This window comes from Mirounga leonina, unplaced genomic scaffold (genome assembly GCF_011800145.1).
Source record: "Mirounga leonina isolate KUSES-001 unplaced genomic scaffold, KU_Mleo_1.0 Mir_126, whole genome shotgun sequence".
Classification (NCBI taxonomy): Eukaryota; Metazoa; Chordata; class Mammalia; order Carnivora; family Phocidae; genus Mirounga; species Mirounga leonina.
The window spans coordinates 27,959,312-27,977,463 of NW_023270314.1; the positions used below are offsets into that span (position 1 = coordinate 27,959,312).

Here is an 18,152-nt window from a genome sequence, read left to right on the forward strand (position 1 = left end):
ATGTTCAAATCAAAATTAGTTAGCACTTAATGCCTATGATATGGTCAAAAATTCAAATTCATTTTATAGTAATTAAATACCAACTATAAAAAGCAATGAATCCTTACAGCTCTGACAAAATACAGACATGAATTAAACAAAGACTCTAGTTTTAACAAGGTCGAAGCAATCTGCTGAAGTTAACTTTTTAAGGAAAAATTAAACCTAAACTTTTCAGATGAAATTGTTTTATTTTAAAATCTGGAGTGCTATTTTTACTATAGTATTTCTCATTTGTAGGAGGAAAACAGATACTCAACATTTCAAACGTAACTGGGAAGAAAGCAAACTGAATCATGATGACTAAGAAGAAACAAACTTTGGTTATAAAAGCTTTTCAGTTGATAATCTCATTCTATAAAACCGTTCTTTAGTAATCTAACCATTCCTTAGAATTCAGGTTTCCTTTATACAGATTTACTATACAATGAGTATAGTAACCACATACTTTCAAAACTACAAGCAGTTGGGGCGCCTGGGTGGCTCAGTTGGTTAAGCGACTGCCTTCGGCTCAGGTCATGATCCTGGAGTCCCGGGATCGAGTCCCGCATCGGGCTCCCTGCTCGGCAGGGAGTCTGCTTCTCCCTCTGACCCTCCCCCTCTCATGCTCTCTCTCTCTCTCTCTCATTCTCTCTCTCAAATAAATAAATAAAATCTAAAAAAAAAACAAAAAAAAAACTACAAGCAGCTCTGGTACGTTATTTTCTTAAAATAAGGTTTATGAACTACTAAGTCAAAATTAAGTTTAAAAGCATTTCCCTTCATACTTAACACATGACACCTGGATCTACACCTTTGTTTTGAATTAAAGAACATTAACTTTAAATTGAAAATTAAATTCAGTGAGGGAAAAAAGCTAGGATAGCTATGGTCATTCTTTTAACAAATATATTCCAGTTATGTATAATAGTTCTAGAGCTACTGTTAAATTTGTCCCTTTGCATTTTTGTAGCTATTCTAAAAAAGGTGAAAAGGTGATTTTATAGTCTTTATTGTCCTTGCCCTTCCTGTAACTATTCTTGGTATTTCTTGATCTTGGCATCTTGTATTTTACTTTAGACAAGAAGCTAGAGTAATAATCCCAGAAGGAAAGCTAAAGAAGGAATCTAAAACTGAAAACATTTACTCTTGCTTCTTTTCCTGTCTCCAATGAAAAAAACATCAACTCACAGGATATAGACTATCCTGCAGTAAGTTATCTCCCACCATGCCCCCTAACATATGTTCACACTCCAGAGAGTGCATTTTCTAGAAAGCAGTTGGCTTTCCTGCAAATATATTCCAATTTAATATGTTTATAGAAGTAGAAAAGCAATTGTTATATGAATTAATTCCCAAACTAGTAACACACAAAACTATAATCTAATATCCACAAATACTTAAATAATTAAAGAGACAACAGATAAAGTTGTGAATGTTATATATTCTAAAATTAACTGCAGTCAAGACAAAGAGATAAATTATACCTATCAGTAGTACTGCACTGGGCAAGGGAAAATATAACCATTCAAAACACATTAAGAGAACCTTTTAAAAATATATAGATCATTATTTCACAACTATGCTTTTACAATTTATGCCCACATGTAATCTTACCCTTCTGGTTTTGTTTCCTAGACATTGTGGTTTCTTTGATCTCAAAAAATATAGATGAAAAGTATCCTTTTGCCTTGTCTGAGTTCTGACCGTAGTTATCTCTGATTTAAAAGTAGGCAACGGAAGTCTGTTGTTGGAGGTGATAAATACCAAATCGTGGTTATCTGAAATTCTGCTCACTAGCTGTTGATCTCCTTTCCTTCTCTTGTATCAACTTCTTGTCAGGAAATATCATTGCAGACATTCATGTCTTTCTCCAGGGAGATTCTGGAGGGAAAACACACAAACACATTCACGATTACAGTAACAGCTATCTGTACAAAATTTCTAACAGATACCCACAGGTTTTACTTTGTATTTTTTCTAAACAAAACTAGCTATTAAAAAGAAAGTACTCTAGAAAGAATATAGTCATTAAAAGCATTATTTTGCTCCATAAGAAACTTTAATCTTAGAGAAAGAGACCCAACCAAGAAACAAACTGTGAACTATACAGAACAAACTGCCAATTACCAGAGGGGAGGGGGGTGGGGGGACAGATGAAATAGGGGATGGGGATTAAAGAGGGCACCTGTGATGAGCACCGTGTGTTGTATGGAATCGTTGAATCACTCTACCATACATCTGAAACTAATGTAACGGTGTATGTTAACTATACTGGAATTAAAAGAAAAAGAAACTTTAATCTTAAAATCAGACCATCTTCTTAGTTCAGAAAGAAATTGTCTTACTCTTATCTTTTGTATCTATCTCAAAAATCTTATCCCCAACTCTGCTTCACAAAGTATTACCTCTTATCACTCCCTAAGAACTTTACCACCTGCTCTTCCTGCCCAAATCAAGGGTCTTTCTTCTGCCTCTAGGAATTCCTGTGTCTAACCTCTCTTCCAATTTCCCAACTCAAATCCAGCTGCAAGAAAACTGGGGAAGGGGGTGGGTGAATGGGGAGATCACAAAGGAATTTTAATTGGAAACAGCAAAATTTCAACTAGTCACTAGTACAGGAAGCAAGCTGTAAAGATACAAATGCTATTTTTTCCCATATATTACTGAACTTTAAAAAATATATGACCAAGATTTCTGGGTAAAGAAAGCATGATCAAAGGACTCTTACATCTGGACACCTGATAGGTGCAACCCAAGAAGGAAATGAGAGCAACCTTATGTATAATACTTTCCAATATGAATGGAGAAGAATGAATAAGTAGACAGCCCTGGTACAGTTTAAAAAAAAAAAAAATCCACCAAGAATAAGAGTCTCTGTGGATATAGAGAATAGATTGGTGGTTACCTGAGGCTGGGGGCGTAGAAAAAAACCGGTGAAGGGGGTCAAATGATTCATATTTCCAGTTATAAGGTAAGTCACAGGGATGTCACATACAGCAAGGTAACTAGTTCATACCATATTCCATATTTGAAAGTAGCTAGGAAAGTGGATCGTGAAAGTTCTTATCACAAGAAAAAAATTTTGTATAGTGAGAGATATTAACTGGACTGTGGTGATCATTTTGCAATATATACAAATACTGAGTTATTAGATTGTACACCTGAAACTAATATGTTATATCAATTATACTCCAAGAGTAAGATTCTCTACAAACCACTATGGGACTTGAGGAAAGACAGGCTGAACCTCTGGGGCTTACTATCTTTCAGAGAATTGAGCCAAATTGGGAGAATCAGCCAAAGCTTATGGAATTACATGGAATTTACCAATGCATAGAGTGGATCTGATAAAAATCTCTATAAAAATACTTTATGAGATTTTATATTATTTTTTTAAGATTTTATTTATTAGAGAACAAGTGGGTGGAGGGGCAGAAGGAAAGGGAGAAGCAGACTCCCTGCTGAGCAGGAAGCCCGATGACGTCAGGCTCGATCCCAGGACCCTGAGATCATGACCTGAGCTGGAGGCAGACACTTAACAAGCTGAGCCACTCAGGCACCAAGAACAGAATTTATTTTTTTTAAAGATTTAATTTTTTGACAGAAGAGACACAGTGAGAGAGGGAACACAAGCAGGGGGAGTGGAAGAAGGAGAAGCAGGCTTCCTGCTGAGCAGGGAGCCCGATGCGGGGCTCGATCCCAGGGACCCTGGGATGATGACCCGAGCCGAAGGCAGATGCCTAACGATTGAGCCACCCAGGCGCCCCAAGAACAGAATTTAGATAGATCTATCACAAAGGATTAAATTCTTCAATGGCAAGCTCTTCTCTACCCTCATGCCCTCAGCTTAAAGAAAAGAGGATGAGGGGCACCTGGGTGGCTCAGTCAGTTAAGCATTCGACTTGACCTTAGCTCAGGTCTTGATCTCAGGGTTGTGAGTTCAAGCCCCGTATTGGGCTGTACACTGGGCATGGAGCCTCCTTAAAAAAAAAAAAAAGAAAGATAAAAATAGAATGAATGGAATGGAGGAAAGCCTTCACAAGAAAAAAAGAGATTGCAAGAGCATTAAAATGATCCAATCTGAGCATAATTAGAATCAATATAGGGACTCAAAAAATATAGAACTCAATAAAAGGAACAAAAAAAAGCACTCACACATACCATGCAGAAAAATTTCCTTGAAATAAGGGATCTGAATCTGTTCACTCCCCACCTCCAATCTACCAGAAGGAATTGGACCACTTCTCACTACCTCTCCTGCTACTATTCTCATCTAAGCCATGATCATTTCTCCCCTGCATTGCTATAATCAGGAATGTAAGTCTCTTAACTGGCATCCTGAGTCTTCTATCCCGCCACGCTTCAGCTTCCATTTCACTAAAGCTGCTTTTAAAATTATAAGATGAACTGTCTCAACTCTGCTGCTCAAAGCCCTCCAGCAGCTCCCCATTTCATTCAAAGTAAAAGCCAGAGTCCTTACAGTGAGTAGCCTAAAAGGTCTTATCTGCCTCTCTTTACCTCTCTGACATAATTTCCCACTACTCTCCCCCTCAGGTACTCCATTCTAGCCATACTGGCCTCATTACTGTCCCTTTTATACCCTAGATATGTTCTCCCCTTCAGGCCCTTAAGGCGTTCCCTCTGCCAGGAATGTTCATCTTCAGATATCTACATGAAATAATTCCTCACTTCCTTTAGGTCTTTTCTCAAATGCTACTTGCTCTGTGGTTATTCATGAAAAACTACTGAATTTGGGGTAAGAAGAGCATGACTCTGGGGCATTACTGCCCAAGGCTGTCCCCATCACCCCCAGGTCAGTGGGAAAGGTAGTTCTACCAAGGTAGGGAAAGCCATAAACACCAGCAGCTTCACTCACAGAGAGGGATGACTAGATATGAAGCAAAGCACAGAATGCCACACCCATCACTGTCAGTAACAATGTGTATTCTTGGTGGCAATGAACAAGCAAGACAAAGGACCTGAGGATGCTGTCACAGTTGGTACAAGCAATGGGCCAGCAGACTAGACAGAATTTAAAGGGAAATCTGAAAACAAGACTATAAAGGGTAAGTGCTCACACATCCATACTAGAGAGACCAGAGAGGATCTACCAGGAGCCTGCAAAAACAGGAAGAAAAAACATGAGAGGGCCCAGTGGAAAGTACAAGTTTGAGCAGACTTTTAAAATGTCTGAATTTTGAAGGAGCTCCCCTTCACACACAAAGATCTACTGGCAGAAAGTGGAAACTCTCCTAGGTCAACGTGTTTAGCACAATCTTTGACAAGTGGCTAACTGACCACTAAGCTATACAAATACAGGTGTGATTCCAGGAAGACAAACTTAAAAATAAAAACAAATTAAAAAAACACAAAACACTAAGCAGGTAATAGCAGCCACACACTCAGGAAAAATACTCCACAGATTTAGTCCAGGCAACAAAACAAAACAACCCTCCAAGGGAAAAACAAATCAAGCAAAGTTGCTACAATATATTATGTAAAATGTCTAGTTTCAACAAAAATTTATGAGACATGTAAAGATGCAGGAAAGTATGACCCAAACTGAAGAGGGGGAAAAAAACCATCATGGAATTGAAAATATCTCTGAGTAGGTCCAAATGCCAAACTAAAACAAAATCTTCAAACTGCTTTAAAGGACTAAAGAAAAATATGAGGACAATGCCATAAACAGAAAATTTCAACAAGAAGATAGAAATCATATAAAAAGAGGTAAACAGAAATTCTAGAGTTGAACACTGGAGTAGAAGAAAAAAATATCAGAAAAACTGGTATCTAATCTGAAGAGAGAAAAGAATAAAGAAAAACAAAGCCCCAGAGACCTAAGGAACAACATCGAGTATAACAAGTGTGGAGTTCCAATTTAGAAGTTCCAGAAGTGGAGAAAAAGGACAGAAATAATGACCAAAAACAAAGCAAGCTGATTTTTTTTTGTAAGTAGGCTCCATGCCCAATGTGGAGCCCAACACTTCCAGCGTGGAGCCCAATGCGGGGCTTCAACTCACAACCCTGAGATCGAGTCAGACACCTAACTGACTGAACCACCCAGGTGCCCCAGAAACTGATATTTAAAAAAAAAATTAATCTACAGGGGCTCCTGGGCTCAGTTGGTTAAGTGTTCGACTCTTGATTTCAGCTCAGGTCATGATCTCAGACTCTTGAGATCCAGCCCGCATCAGGCTCCATGCCGAGCATGGAGCCTGCTTAAGATTCTCGCTCTCCCTGGGGTGCCTGGGTGGCTCAGTGATTAAGCATCTGCCTTTAGCTCAGGTCACGATCCCAGGGTCCTGGGATCGAGCCCCACATCAGCTCCCTGCTCAGCGGGGAGCCTGTTTCTCCCTCTGCCTCTCTGTCAAATAAATAAATTTTTAAAAAAGAAAAAAGATTCTCTTCCTCTCTCTCTCTAAAAAAAATAAAAATAATAATCATCTACAGACTCAAGAAGTTCGATGAACCACAACTACAATAAACACAAAGAGATCCATACCTAGACATATAGTAAAAATGATAAAATCCATACCTAGACATATAGTAAAAATGGTAAAAAAAAAACCAAAACACCTAAAACAGAAAATCTTGACAGAAGCAAGAAAAAAACCCAGCTCATTTACCAGGAAGCAACAATATAACCGGTTGCTAATCTCTCATCAGAAACAAGGAAAGTCAGAAGACAGTGAAATGACATATTCAAAATGCTGAAAGAAAAAATTGTCAAGCAAGAATGTTTTTTTAAATTTTATTATGTTATGTTAGTCACCATACAATACATCATGAGTTGTTTTTTTTGTTTTTAAGATTTTATTTATTTGACAGAGAGAGAGAGAGAGCACAAGCAGGGGGAGCAGTAGAGGAAGAGGGAGAAGCAGGCTCCCCGCCGAGCAGGGAGCCTGATGCGGGACTCGATCCCGGGACTCCAGGATCATGACCTGAGCCGAAGACAGCTGCCCAACCAGCTGAGCCACCCAGGCGCCCACATCATTAGTTTTTGATGTGGTGACCCACGATCCATTGTTTTCGTATAACACCCACTGCTCCATGCAGTACGTGCCCTCCTTAATACCCCTCACCGGGCTAACCAATTCCCCACCCCCCTCCTCTCTAAAACCGTGTTTGTTTCTCAGAGTCCATAGTCTCTCATGGTTCATCTCTCCCTCCGATTCCCCCCCCTTAATTTTTCCCTTCCTTCTCCTGATGTCCTCCATGCTATTCCTTATGTTCCACAAATAAGTGAAACCATATGATAATTGACTTTCTCTGCTTGACTTATTTCACTTAGCATAATCTCCTCCAGTCCTATCCATGTTGATGTAAAAGTTGGGTATTCATCCTTTCTGATGGCTAATATTCCATTGTATATATGGACCACATCTTCTTTATCCATTCTTCTGTTTAAGGGCATCTCGGCTCTTTCCACAGTTTGGCTATTGCGGACATTGCTGCTATGAACATTGGGGTGCATATGGCTCTTCTTTTCACTGCATCTGTGTCTTTGGGGTAAATACCCAGGAGTGCAATTGCTGGGTCATAGGGTAGCTCTATTTTTAAAATTTTGAGGCACCTCCACACTGTTTTCCAAAGTGGCTATACCAACTTGCATTCCCACCAACAGTGTAAGAGGGTTCCCCTTTCTCCACAACCTCTCCAACATTTGTTGTTTCTTGCCCTGTCCATTTTTGCCATTCCAACTGGTGTAAGATGGTATCTCAATGTGGTTTTATTTGAATTTCCCTGATGGCTAATGATGATGAACATTTTTTCATGTGTCTGTTAGCCATTTGTATGTCTTCTTCAGAGAAGTGTCTTTTCATATCTTCTGCCCATATTTTGACTTGATTATTTGTTTTCTGGGTGTTGAGTTTGAGAAGTTCTTTATAAATCTTGGATACCAGCCCTTTATCTGTAGTGTCATTTGCAAATATCTTCTCCCATTCTGTGGGTTGCCTCTTTGTTTTGTTAACTGTTTCCTTTGCTGTGCAGAAGCTTTTTATCTTGGGATGCCTGGGTGGCTCAGTTGGTTGAGCGTCTGCCTTCAGCTCAGGTCATGATCCCAGAGTCCTGGGATCGAGTCCCATATCGGGCTCCTTGCTCAGCGGAGAGCCTGCTTCTCCATCTGCCCCTCCCCCTGCTTGTGCTCTCTCTCAAATAAATAAAATCTTAAAAAAAAAAAAAAGCTTTTTATCTTGATGAAGTCCCAAAAGTTCATTTTTGCTTTTGTTTCACTAGCTTTTGGAGCTGTATCTTGAAAGAAGTTGCTGTGGCCGATGTCAAAGAGGTTACTGCCTATGTTCTCCTCTAGGATTTTGATGGATTCCTGTCTCACATTGAGGTCTTTCATCCATTTTGAGTTTATCTTTGTGTACGGTGTTAGAGAATGGTTGAGTTTCATTCTTCTGCATGTGGCTGTCCAATTTTCCCAGCACCATTTATTGAAGAGACTGTCTTTGGATCGGAAGAATAAACACTGTTAAAATGTCTATGCTACCCAGAGCAATCTATACCTTCAATGTCATCCCGATCAAAATTCCAATGACATTTTTCAAAGTGCTGGAACAAACAATCCTAAAATTTGTATGGAATCAGAAAAGACCCCGAATCGCCAAGGAAATGTTGAAAAAGAAAAACAAAGCTGGGGGCATCACATTGCCCAATTTTAAGCTATATTACAAAGCTGTAATCACCAAGACAGCATGGTACTGGCACAAAAACAGACATATAGACCAATGGAACAGAATAGAGAACCCAGATATGGACCCTCAACTCTATGGTCAAATAATCTTTGACAAAGCAGGAAAAAACATGCAATGGAAAAAAGCAAGAATTCTATATTCAGCAAAACCACCTTTAAAAAATGAAGGTGGGGGAAGGAAAAAAAAATGAAGGTAAAAAAATGACAGTGAAATAAAGACACCCCAATGACTTAGGAATCCATTGCTGGCAAACCTGACTTACAAAAAATACTACAGAAAATCTCACAGGCTGAAAGAAAATGACACCAGATGGTAACCTAAATCTACACAAAGAAATGAAGAGCACTGGAAAAAGTAAATATATTGGTAAATATAAAAGACTGAATAAATATATTTTTATTTTCTTCTCTTAATTTATTTAAAAGATTATATAAAGCAGTGATAACAATACTGTATTTTTCAGTTTATAACAAATATAGATGTAACATATCTGGCAACAATTGTACAAAGGAGGGGGGAAAGCTAACTTATAGAATTAAACTAGTATTAAAGTAGGCTATGATAAGATGCATTTTATAATGTCCAGAGCAAGCAACTAAGAGACTAACTCACCATCTGGAAGCCTCTGCATTTTAAATTATGTATTTCTTTTTAATTGACCAGATTAATTATCTCCACCTTGCCACTTGGTGGGTAGGTCACTGTTGCCTTTCACAGCATTAATAATCCCATTCACTTTTTCTCCATGTAATTAAGACTGCAAATTACAGATCACATTCTTAAACTGGCTTAGTGTATAGACACACTAAGCAGATATTAGCAGTCTTTATTAAACAAAATATACATCAGGTACTTCTCGCTGAAAAAGAGTGTTGAGTTTCTACTGAGTTTTCTTCCAGTTATTGTGAGAGTGGTGACTTTGTTCTTTTTATTTTCTGGAGGAAAAATAGAGACCCATAAAGTTAGAGCATCCAGGGTTGTATTTAATTCTCTTTTTTTTTAAGATTTTATTTATTTATTTGAGAGGGAGCAAGAGAGTGCACAAGCAGGGGGGAGGGGCAGAGGGAGAAGCAGGCTCAATCCCAGGACTAGATCCCAGGAACGTGGGATCATGACTTGAGACAAAGGCAGACACTTAAATGACTGAAATAGAAACCTCAACAGACCTGTAGCAAGAAACTGAAACAGTAATTTAAAACCTCCTCCTGCCACACTCAAAAGCACAAGGCCAGAGAACTTCTATATTCTAATATTAAAAAGAAATATTAATTCTCCACAAACTCTTTTAGAAAGTAGAGGAAAGAATACTCCCTAATTAATTTAATAAGACCTATGTAATAAGCAGAATTCTAAAGTGATCTCCCCAAGATTCCTTTCCCTTAGTTTTTCTATCAAATATAATCCAAGTACTGCTGTGAAGGGACTTTGCAGATGTAATTAAGGTCACAGACTTTAAAATAAGGAAATGAACCTAGATTATCCAGGTGGGCCCAATCTAATTGCATGAGCCCTGAGAAGGGGAGAAATTTCTTTGGCTGGAGTTCAGAAAGATGTATCTGAGAAGGGCGCCTGGGTGGCTCAGTCAGTTAAGCCTCAGACTCTTCATTTTGGCTCAAGTCATGATCTTAGGATGGTGAGATTGGGCCCCACATCAGGCTCTGTACTCAGCGGGAGTCAGCTTGAGACTCTCTCTCTGCTTCTCCTTCCATTCCTCCCCTGTTCCCACTCACTCTCTCTCAAATAAATAAATAAGATCTTTAAAAATAAAAAAGAAAGATACATCTGAGAAATGTGAAAGATGGAAATGTCAGAGAGATCTAAAGTGTGAGAGTAATCTGACCTGTCATTACTGGCTTTGAAAGGGGCCATGAGGCAGGAAATGCAGGTGGCCCCTAGAGCTCTTCAACAGATGAATGGATAGAGAAGATGTGGTATATATATACAATGGAATATTACTCAGCCATCAGAAAGGATGAATACCTACCGTTTGCATCAACATGGACAGAACTGGAGGGTATTATGCTAAGTGAAATAAGCCAATCAGAGAAAGACAATTATATGGTTTCATTCATATGTGGAATATAAGGAATAATGCAGAGAATCATAGGGGAAGGGAGGGAAAACTGAATGGGAAGAAATCAGAGAGGGAGACAAACCATGAGAGACTCCTGACTCCAGGAAACAAACTGAGGGTTGCCGAAGGGAGAGGGGTGTGGGGATGGGCATTAAGGAGGGCACGTGATCTGATGAGCCCTGGGTGTTATACGCAACTATCGAATAGTTGAACACTACATCAAAAACTCATGATGTACTATATGTTGGCCAACTGAATTTAAATTAAAAAAAAAAAAAAGGAAAGAAGATGTTAAAAAAAAAAAAATGACACTAGGGCACAAAAAAAAAAGAATGACACTGGGGCCAATAGCCAGCAGGGAAACAGTACTACAACCTCAGTCCTACAACCATATGAAACTGAATTCTGCCAATAGCCTGAATAAACCTGGGGGGGGTGAGTCATCTCTTCAGGGAAGCCTTCTCTGACCACCCTAACTAGAACAATAGTTCCTAACACTTCCATTCCCTTACCCTGCCCTATTTTTTTCTACACCTTATTACTACACCTAGCATTTATTTCTTTATTGTCCTTCTTCCCCAATAGAATGTACACTTCGTGAGGACTGCAATTTTTACTATCCTGATCATTCTTTTTTTTATGATTTTATTTTTTTATTTGTCAGAGAGAGAGAGCACAAGCAGGGGGAGTGGCAGGCAGAGGGAGAAGCAGGCTCCCTGCTGAGCAAGGAGCCCAATGTGGCGGGACTGGATCCCAGGACCTTGGGATCATGACCTGAGCCAAAGGCAGACACTTAAGCGACTGAGCCACCCAGACGCCCCTGTCTTGATCATTCTTGTATCTCTGGGCCTAGAACTATACCTAACACACAGTAGATATGCAATAAGTTCGTTGGTTGACTGAATGAAGAGTACCCCTGACCATGACTGCTACATGGGCAAGTTCACTTTGTATTAAACAATTCATTAGGCTGTATACTTACAATGTGTGCATTTTCCAGTATGTATTATATTTAAAGGTTTATTTTAAAGAGATTTAATGTTATTCATCAGAGAAATGCAAAATTAAGAATTACAGTGGATGGGCGCCTGGGTGGCTCAGTTGGTTAGGCGACTGCCTTCGGCTCAGGTCATGATCCTGGAGTCCTGGGATCAAGTCCCGCATCAGGCTCCCTGCTCAGCAGGGAGTCTGCTTCTCCCTCTGACCCTCCTCCCTCTCATGCTCTCTCTCTCATTCTCTCTCTCTCAAATAAATAAGTAACATCTTAAAAAAAAAAAAAGAAAAAAAAAGAAATACAGTAGAGGTCGCCTGGCTGGCTCAGATGGTTAAGCATCTGCCTTCAGCTCACGTCATGATCCCAGGTGCTGGGATCGAGTCCCACATTGGGCTCCCTGCTCAGCAGGGAGTCTGCTTCTCCCTCCCCGCTGCTCATGCTCTCTCTCTCTCTCAAATACATAAAAAATTTTTTTTGAAAAAAAAGAATTACAGTGGAATGACTAAAACTGAAAACAGATAGTACCAAGTTTGGTAAGGATGTGGACCAATTAGAACTCTCACATAATGCTGGTAGGAATATAAAATGGTACAAACACTGGAAAACTGTCTAGAAATCACTAACTAATTTAAATATATACTTACCCTACGACCCAGCAATTTCACTCCTAGGCTTATATACCCAAAAGAAATAAGTAAATATGTCTATAAACAAGAATATCAACAGCAGCTTTATTCATAATAGCCCCAATATGGAAAAAAGAAAAATATACATTTTAGTATATTAATAAAACAGAATACTACTCAGCAATAAGAAAAAAAAGAAACCATTACTATATACAACATAGATATATTTCATAGGAATTACATTAAGCAAAGAAACCAAACCCAAAGAGTATATACTGTATGATTCCATTTATATGAAGCATAAAAACAGGCAAAAATAATATCTGGTTATAGAAATCAGAATAATGGTTACCGGGGCGCCTGGGTGGCTCAGTCGTTAAGCGTCTGCCTTCAGCTCAGGTCATGATCCCAGGGTCCTGGGATCGAGCCCCGCATTGGGCTCCCTGCTCGGCGGGAAGCCTGCTTCTCCCTCTCCCACTCCCCCTGCTTGTGTTCCCTCTTTCGCTGTCTCCCTCTCTGTCAAATAAATAAATAAAATCTTAAAAAAAAAAAAAAAAGAATAATGGTTACCTCTGGAAGGAGGGTGTCCCTTTGAAAACTTTCTGAGAAGGAAAATGTTCTATATCTTGATCCAGGTGGTACTCACATGGGTGCATACATATGTAAAAATTCACTGAGCTTTACTCTTAAGATTTGTGTGTTTTACCTTATGAAAACCTCAAACACATAATTTTTTTTCTATAAAAACTAGAAGAAAAAACCCAAAGAATATATATTTTTTAAGATTTTATTTATTTGACAGAGAGAGACACAGCGAGAGAGGGAATACAAGCAGGGGGAGTGGGAGAGGGAGAAGCAGCCTCCCCACTGAGCAGGGAGCCCGATGCGGGGCTCGATCCCAGCACCCTGGGATCATAACCTGAGCAGAAGGCAGACGCTTAACGACTGAGCCACCCAGGCGCCAAGCTAGTCATTTATACACAAGAAACCTTTCAGGTCAAGGGCACCTGGGTGGCTCAGTCAGTTAAGTGTCCGACTCTTGATTTCAGCTCAGGTCATGATCTCAGGGTTGTGAGGTTGGGCTCCGTGCTGGGCGTGGAGCCTGCTTAAGATTCTCCTTCTCCTTCCCCCTTGATCCCCACCATGCTATCTTAAAAAAACAAAACAAAACAAAACAAAATCCAAAATGGGAACAAGAGGTATGGAATATCATATTATTTTAATTAGTTTGAAATGTGGGAAAACTAGTAATCAAAGAAAATTTTAAAACATTAAATCTGGATGTTTATATTAATTTATTGCTGCTTATTAAATAGAAAAGCAAATTCAAAATGGTCAGTCTTGGATTAGCTACAGCTTAAAGCTAAGAAAACCAACAAACCAGATTTCATCTTCATCTGCTTTGATCTAAAGAAGTCCATCATCACAGACAACACCCCTAGTCCCAGCTATACAAACATATGCTACTCGTGTGCAGGCACCCTGTGCAGCACAATGCCTCTCAAGGTAGAGAAATGGGAAGAGGATGGACATGCACAGTTTTAAAACCTATTACTTTGACTTATTGTTATATTTATTTTTCACTTCAAATCACAACAAAAGAGGGCACAGGGTGTTTATATTCATCAGAACGGGAACATGGGTTAAAAAGGGATGAGAAATAGAGAAAGTACATAGAGGTTACCAAAAGCTAGGGGGAAGAAGAAAAGGGAGAGTTATTGTTTAATGGGTATGCGAAGTTTTTGTGGGGGATGATGAAAAAAGGCTTGGGGATAGTGGTGATAATTATAGAACACTGTAAATGTATTTAATGCCACTGATTTGTACACTTGTGAATGGTTAAAATAACAAATATTATATTTTGCATATATATTTTCAATTTCAGAAATAGACTTCAAACAGCCAAAAACAATCTTAAAAAAGAAGAAAAATCACTTCCTGATTTCAGAACATATTACAAAGCTACAGTATTCAAAACAGTGGTATTGGCATAGAGACAGACATTTAGACCAATGGAATAGAATAGGGAGCCTAGAAATAAACTCATATATGGTCAAATGATTTTTAACAAGGGTACCAAGATTATTTAATAGGGAAAGTACACTCTCTTCAACAAATGGTGCTGGAGAAACTGGGTATCTATATACAAAAGAGTGAAATTGGGCCCTCACTTTACACTATATTAACAAAAATTAACTCAGATGAATTAAAAAGCTAAACATAAGACCTAAACTCTTGGAAGAAAAAAACACAGAGGAAAAACTTCATGATATGGGATTTGGCAATGACTTCCTAGGTATGACATCCAAAGCACAGTCAAAAAAGTGGAACTGCATCAAACTTAAAAACTTCTGTACATCAAAGTAAATAATCAACAGAGTGAAAAGGAAACCTATGGAATGGGAGAAAATATTTGCAAGTCATATATTTGATAAGCAGTTAATATTCAGAATATATTTTAAAAACTCCTACAACTTAACAGAAAACAAATAACCCAATTTAAAAATGGTCAAAGGACTTGAACAGACATTTCTCCAAAGAAGATAAACAAATGGCCAACAGCTATATGAAAAGATTACTTAACATCACTCATCATTAGAGAAATACAAATCAAAACCACAATGAGATATCATCTCACACCCATTTGAATGCTGCTATCAAAACAAACAAACAAACAACCCCAGAAAATCAGTGTTGGCAAAGATGTGGAGAAATGGGAACACTTGTTCACTATTGATGTGAATGTAAAATAGTGCAGCTACTATGGAAACAGTATGGAGGTTCCTCAAAAAATTAAAAACAGAACTACCATTATCATCCAGCAATCCCACCTCTGGATATACATCCAAAAGGACTGAAAGCCCGATATCAAAGAGATATTTGCATACCCATATTCATTACAGCACTATTCATAATAGCCAAGAGGTGGAAGCAATCCAAATATCCATCGATGGACGAATAAACAAAATGTGGCATATGCACAAAATGGAATATTATTCAGCCTTTAAAGAGAAGGAAATCCTGGGGTGCCTGGCTGGCTCAGTTGGAACAGCGTGTGACTCTTGATCTTGGGGTCATGAGTTTAAGCCCTGTGTTGGGTGTAGGGATTGTTTAAAATAAATAAAATTAAAAAAAAAAAAAAAAGGAAATCCTGTCAACATGCCACAGCATGGATGACTGGGGACATTATGCTAAATGAAATGTCAGTCACAAAAAAAGACAAATATTGTAATGATTCCACTTATATGAGGTATCTAAAGTAGTCAAATTCATAAAAACAGAAAGTAGAATGGTGGTTGCCAAGGGAAGAAGAGGGAAAGGAGACATTGTTGTTTAGTAGGTACAGAGTTTCAGTTTTGCATGGTGAAAAATTTCTGGAGATCTGTTGTACAACTATGTGAATATACTTAACAGTACTGACATATATTTAAAAATGGTTAAGATGGTGAATTTTATATTATTTTTTACAATTAAAAATAAATTTTTAAAAAAATTTTCAGAAATTGGGGGCACCTGGGTGGCTCAGTCGTTAAGCATCTGCCTTCAGCTCAGGTCATGGTCCCAGGGTCCTGGGATCGAGCCCCGCATCGGGCTCCCCGCTCCGCGGGAGGCCTGCTTCTCCTCTCCCACTCCCCCTGCTTGTGTTCCCTTTCTTGCTGTGTCTCTCTCTGTCAAATAAATAAAATCTTTAAAAAAAATTTTTTTTCAGAAATATAGTATTTGGAAAAAAAAAAACCCACAAGAAATGTAAAACATGGATGGATTAGCATAATCCATCACCACTAGTGGAAAACCCAACTGAAGCACATGCTCTACTGCTGAGGTTGAGTATATCATTAATATAGTATATCATTAATATAGCAGTGTAGCAGTGGGTAAGTGAGGTCTCTAAAGCCAGACTGCCTGGGTTTCTATCATAGCTCCACCACTTCCTAGCTAAATGACTTCAAGCAAGCTACTTACCTTCTCCATGTCTCACTTTCTTCAACTGCAAAATGCAAATAATGCTAGCATCTTCCTCACTGGGCTGTTACATGGTTTAGATGAGTTCATACAGATGTAGCACTACAACAATGCCTAATACTTACTGAAAACCACTCAATAAACACTGGCTGACATTAACTGCAACAAAAGATGTGTCCCCTAAAACTAAGAGGTTCCAAGAATCTAGCTTATACAAGTTACTTAACAAATAAATGGAAACTTTACTAATACTATGGTTTTACAAGCAATAAGTCATAATTACAGGTATAGTTAGAGCCTTAGAATGGTAACGCCATTAAATTTGGATGATGTGCAATTAGGAAATTGGAATGATCTGAAGCACTCTAAAGAGAGTGGGTATAATTTTCAAGTCTTGGGGTAAGTAACTTTTCACATTGGCAAGCATTGTAAGGACTAACAAAGGATTAACTGGGCTATACACGAAGGTACTTATAATTAGTTTGAATTTAAAATACAGATTGTTACAAAATCTATCTATCAACAAAACCAAGGGAAAAGGGAGGACAGGTGAGGAGGGAAGAAAATATAAGAAAACTAAATCCTCATCTTCCATAACAGGATTGTCCCGGAAAAGACTAAAAAGTCAGTATAACCATGTTATTCAGAAATACGGAGGTTAATACCAGAAGAAATGCTAATGAACATCCATGGAAAGCTAGAAATGGGAATGGGCTGGAGAGAGGGGCAGGGACTGTTTTTTAAAATTATTATTATAGTAAAATATATTGTTAAAGGACTGTGATGGAGAAGACTATATTTATACTGTATTGCATATACATAAATATTGTAGATCTGAAAGGATAAAAAGAAACTTGCAACAGTGATGATCCATTGAGGAATGGAAACAAAAAAATAGGAAACTAAGTTTTCAAATCTTTAATATTTTGACACTGTAACTGTATAAGCATATCTCTGAAAATTTTTAATACCTTTTTTTTAATGACCCCTTTCCAGTAAATTAAATTAAATCAAAGCTGAAAACCCTCAGTTGAATCTAAATATTTATTCCAACTCAGTAACCCAATCAACAGATTCAAGAAATGTGTCAAGGGGCACCTGGGTGGCACAGTTGGTTAAGCAGCCAACTCTTGGTTTCAGCTCAAGTCATGATCTCAGGGTCATGGGATCAAGCCCCGATTCTAGCTCTCCACTCAGCATGGAGTCCACTTGGGATTCTCTCTCTACCTCTCCCTCTGCTCTTTTCCCCATTTGCGTGCTCTCTCTAAAAGTAAACAAATAAAATCTAAAGAAAGAAAAAGAAAAAAGAAATGTGTCAATAAGAACCTACAAACACTAACTCTCTAGATCTGCATAATGATAACCAACCAAAAACAAGAAAATGGGAAGTTCCAAATAAAAACTTTTTTCTGATATTTAAAGGGTTTGGGTTGCAAGAAAGTAGTAACCTCTTCCAAAATGTCATCAGTTTACCAATAAATAACATTCGCATTAGCATTATATATGAATATGAAAAAGGAGACCCAAAATAATATACTGATATATTCTAAAAAATAATTAAAAACAAAAATGATGGGGCACCTGGGTGGCTCAGGCGTTCAGCGTCTGCCTTTGGCTCAGGTCATGATCCCAGGGTCCTGGGATCGAGCCCCGCACTGGGCTCCCTGCTCCTCCCTCTCCCATTCCCCTTGCTTGTGTTCCCTCTCTCGCTGTGCCTCTCTCTGTCAAATAAATAAATAAAATCTTAAAAAAAAAAAAAAATACAGTTT

At 38.4% G+C, this 18,152-nt stretch overlaps 1 protein-coding gene across 1 annotated transcript in view; it reads right to left on the reverse strand.

Moving 5' to 3' along the window:
* Positions 1-18,152, reverse strand: part of SPATS2 (spermatogenesis associated serine rich 2) — a 139,117-nt gene that overhangs the window by 63,455 nt on the left and 57,510 nt on the right. The window contains exon 2 of the mRNA XM_035002734.1: positions 1,636-1,902. Coding sequence (XP_034858625.1) covers positions 1,636-1,660 — 25 coding nt within the window. The 5' untranslated portion in view covers positions 1,661-1,902. The remainder of the gene's footprint in view (positions 1-1,635; positions 1,903-18,152) is intronic.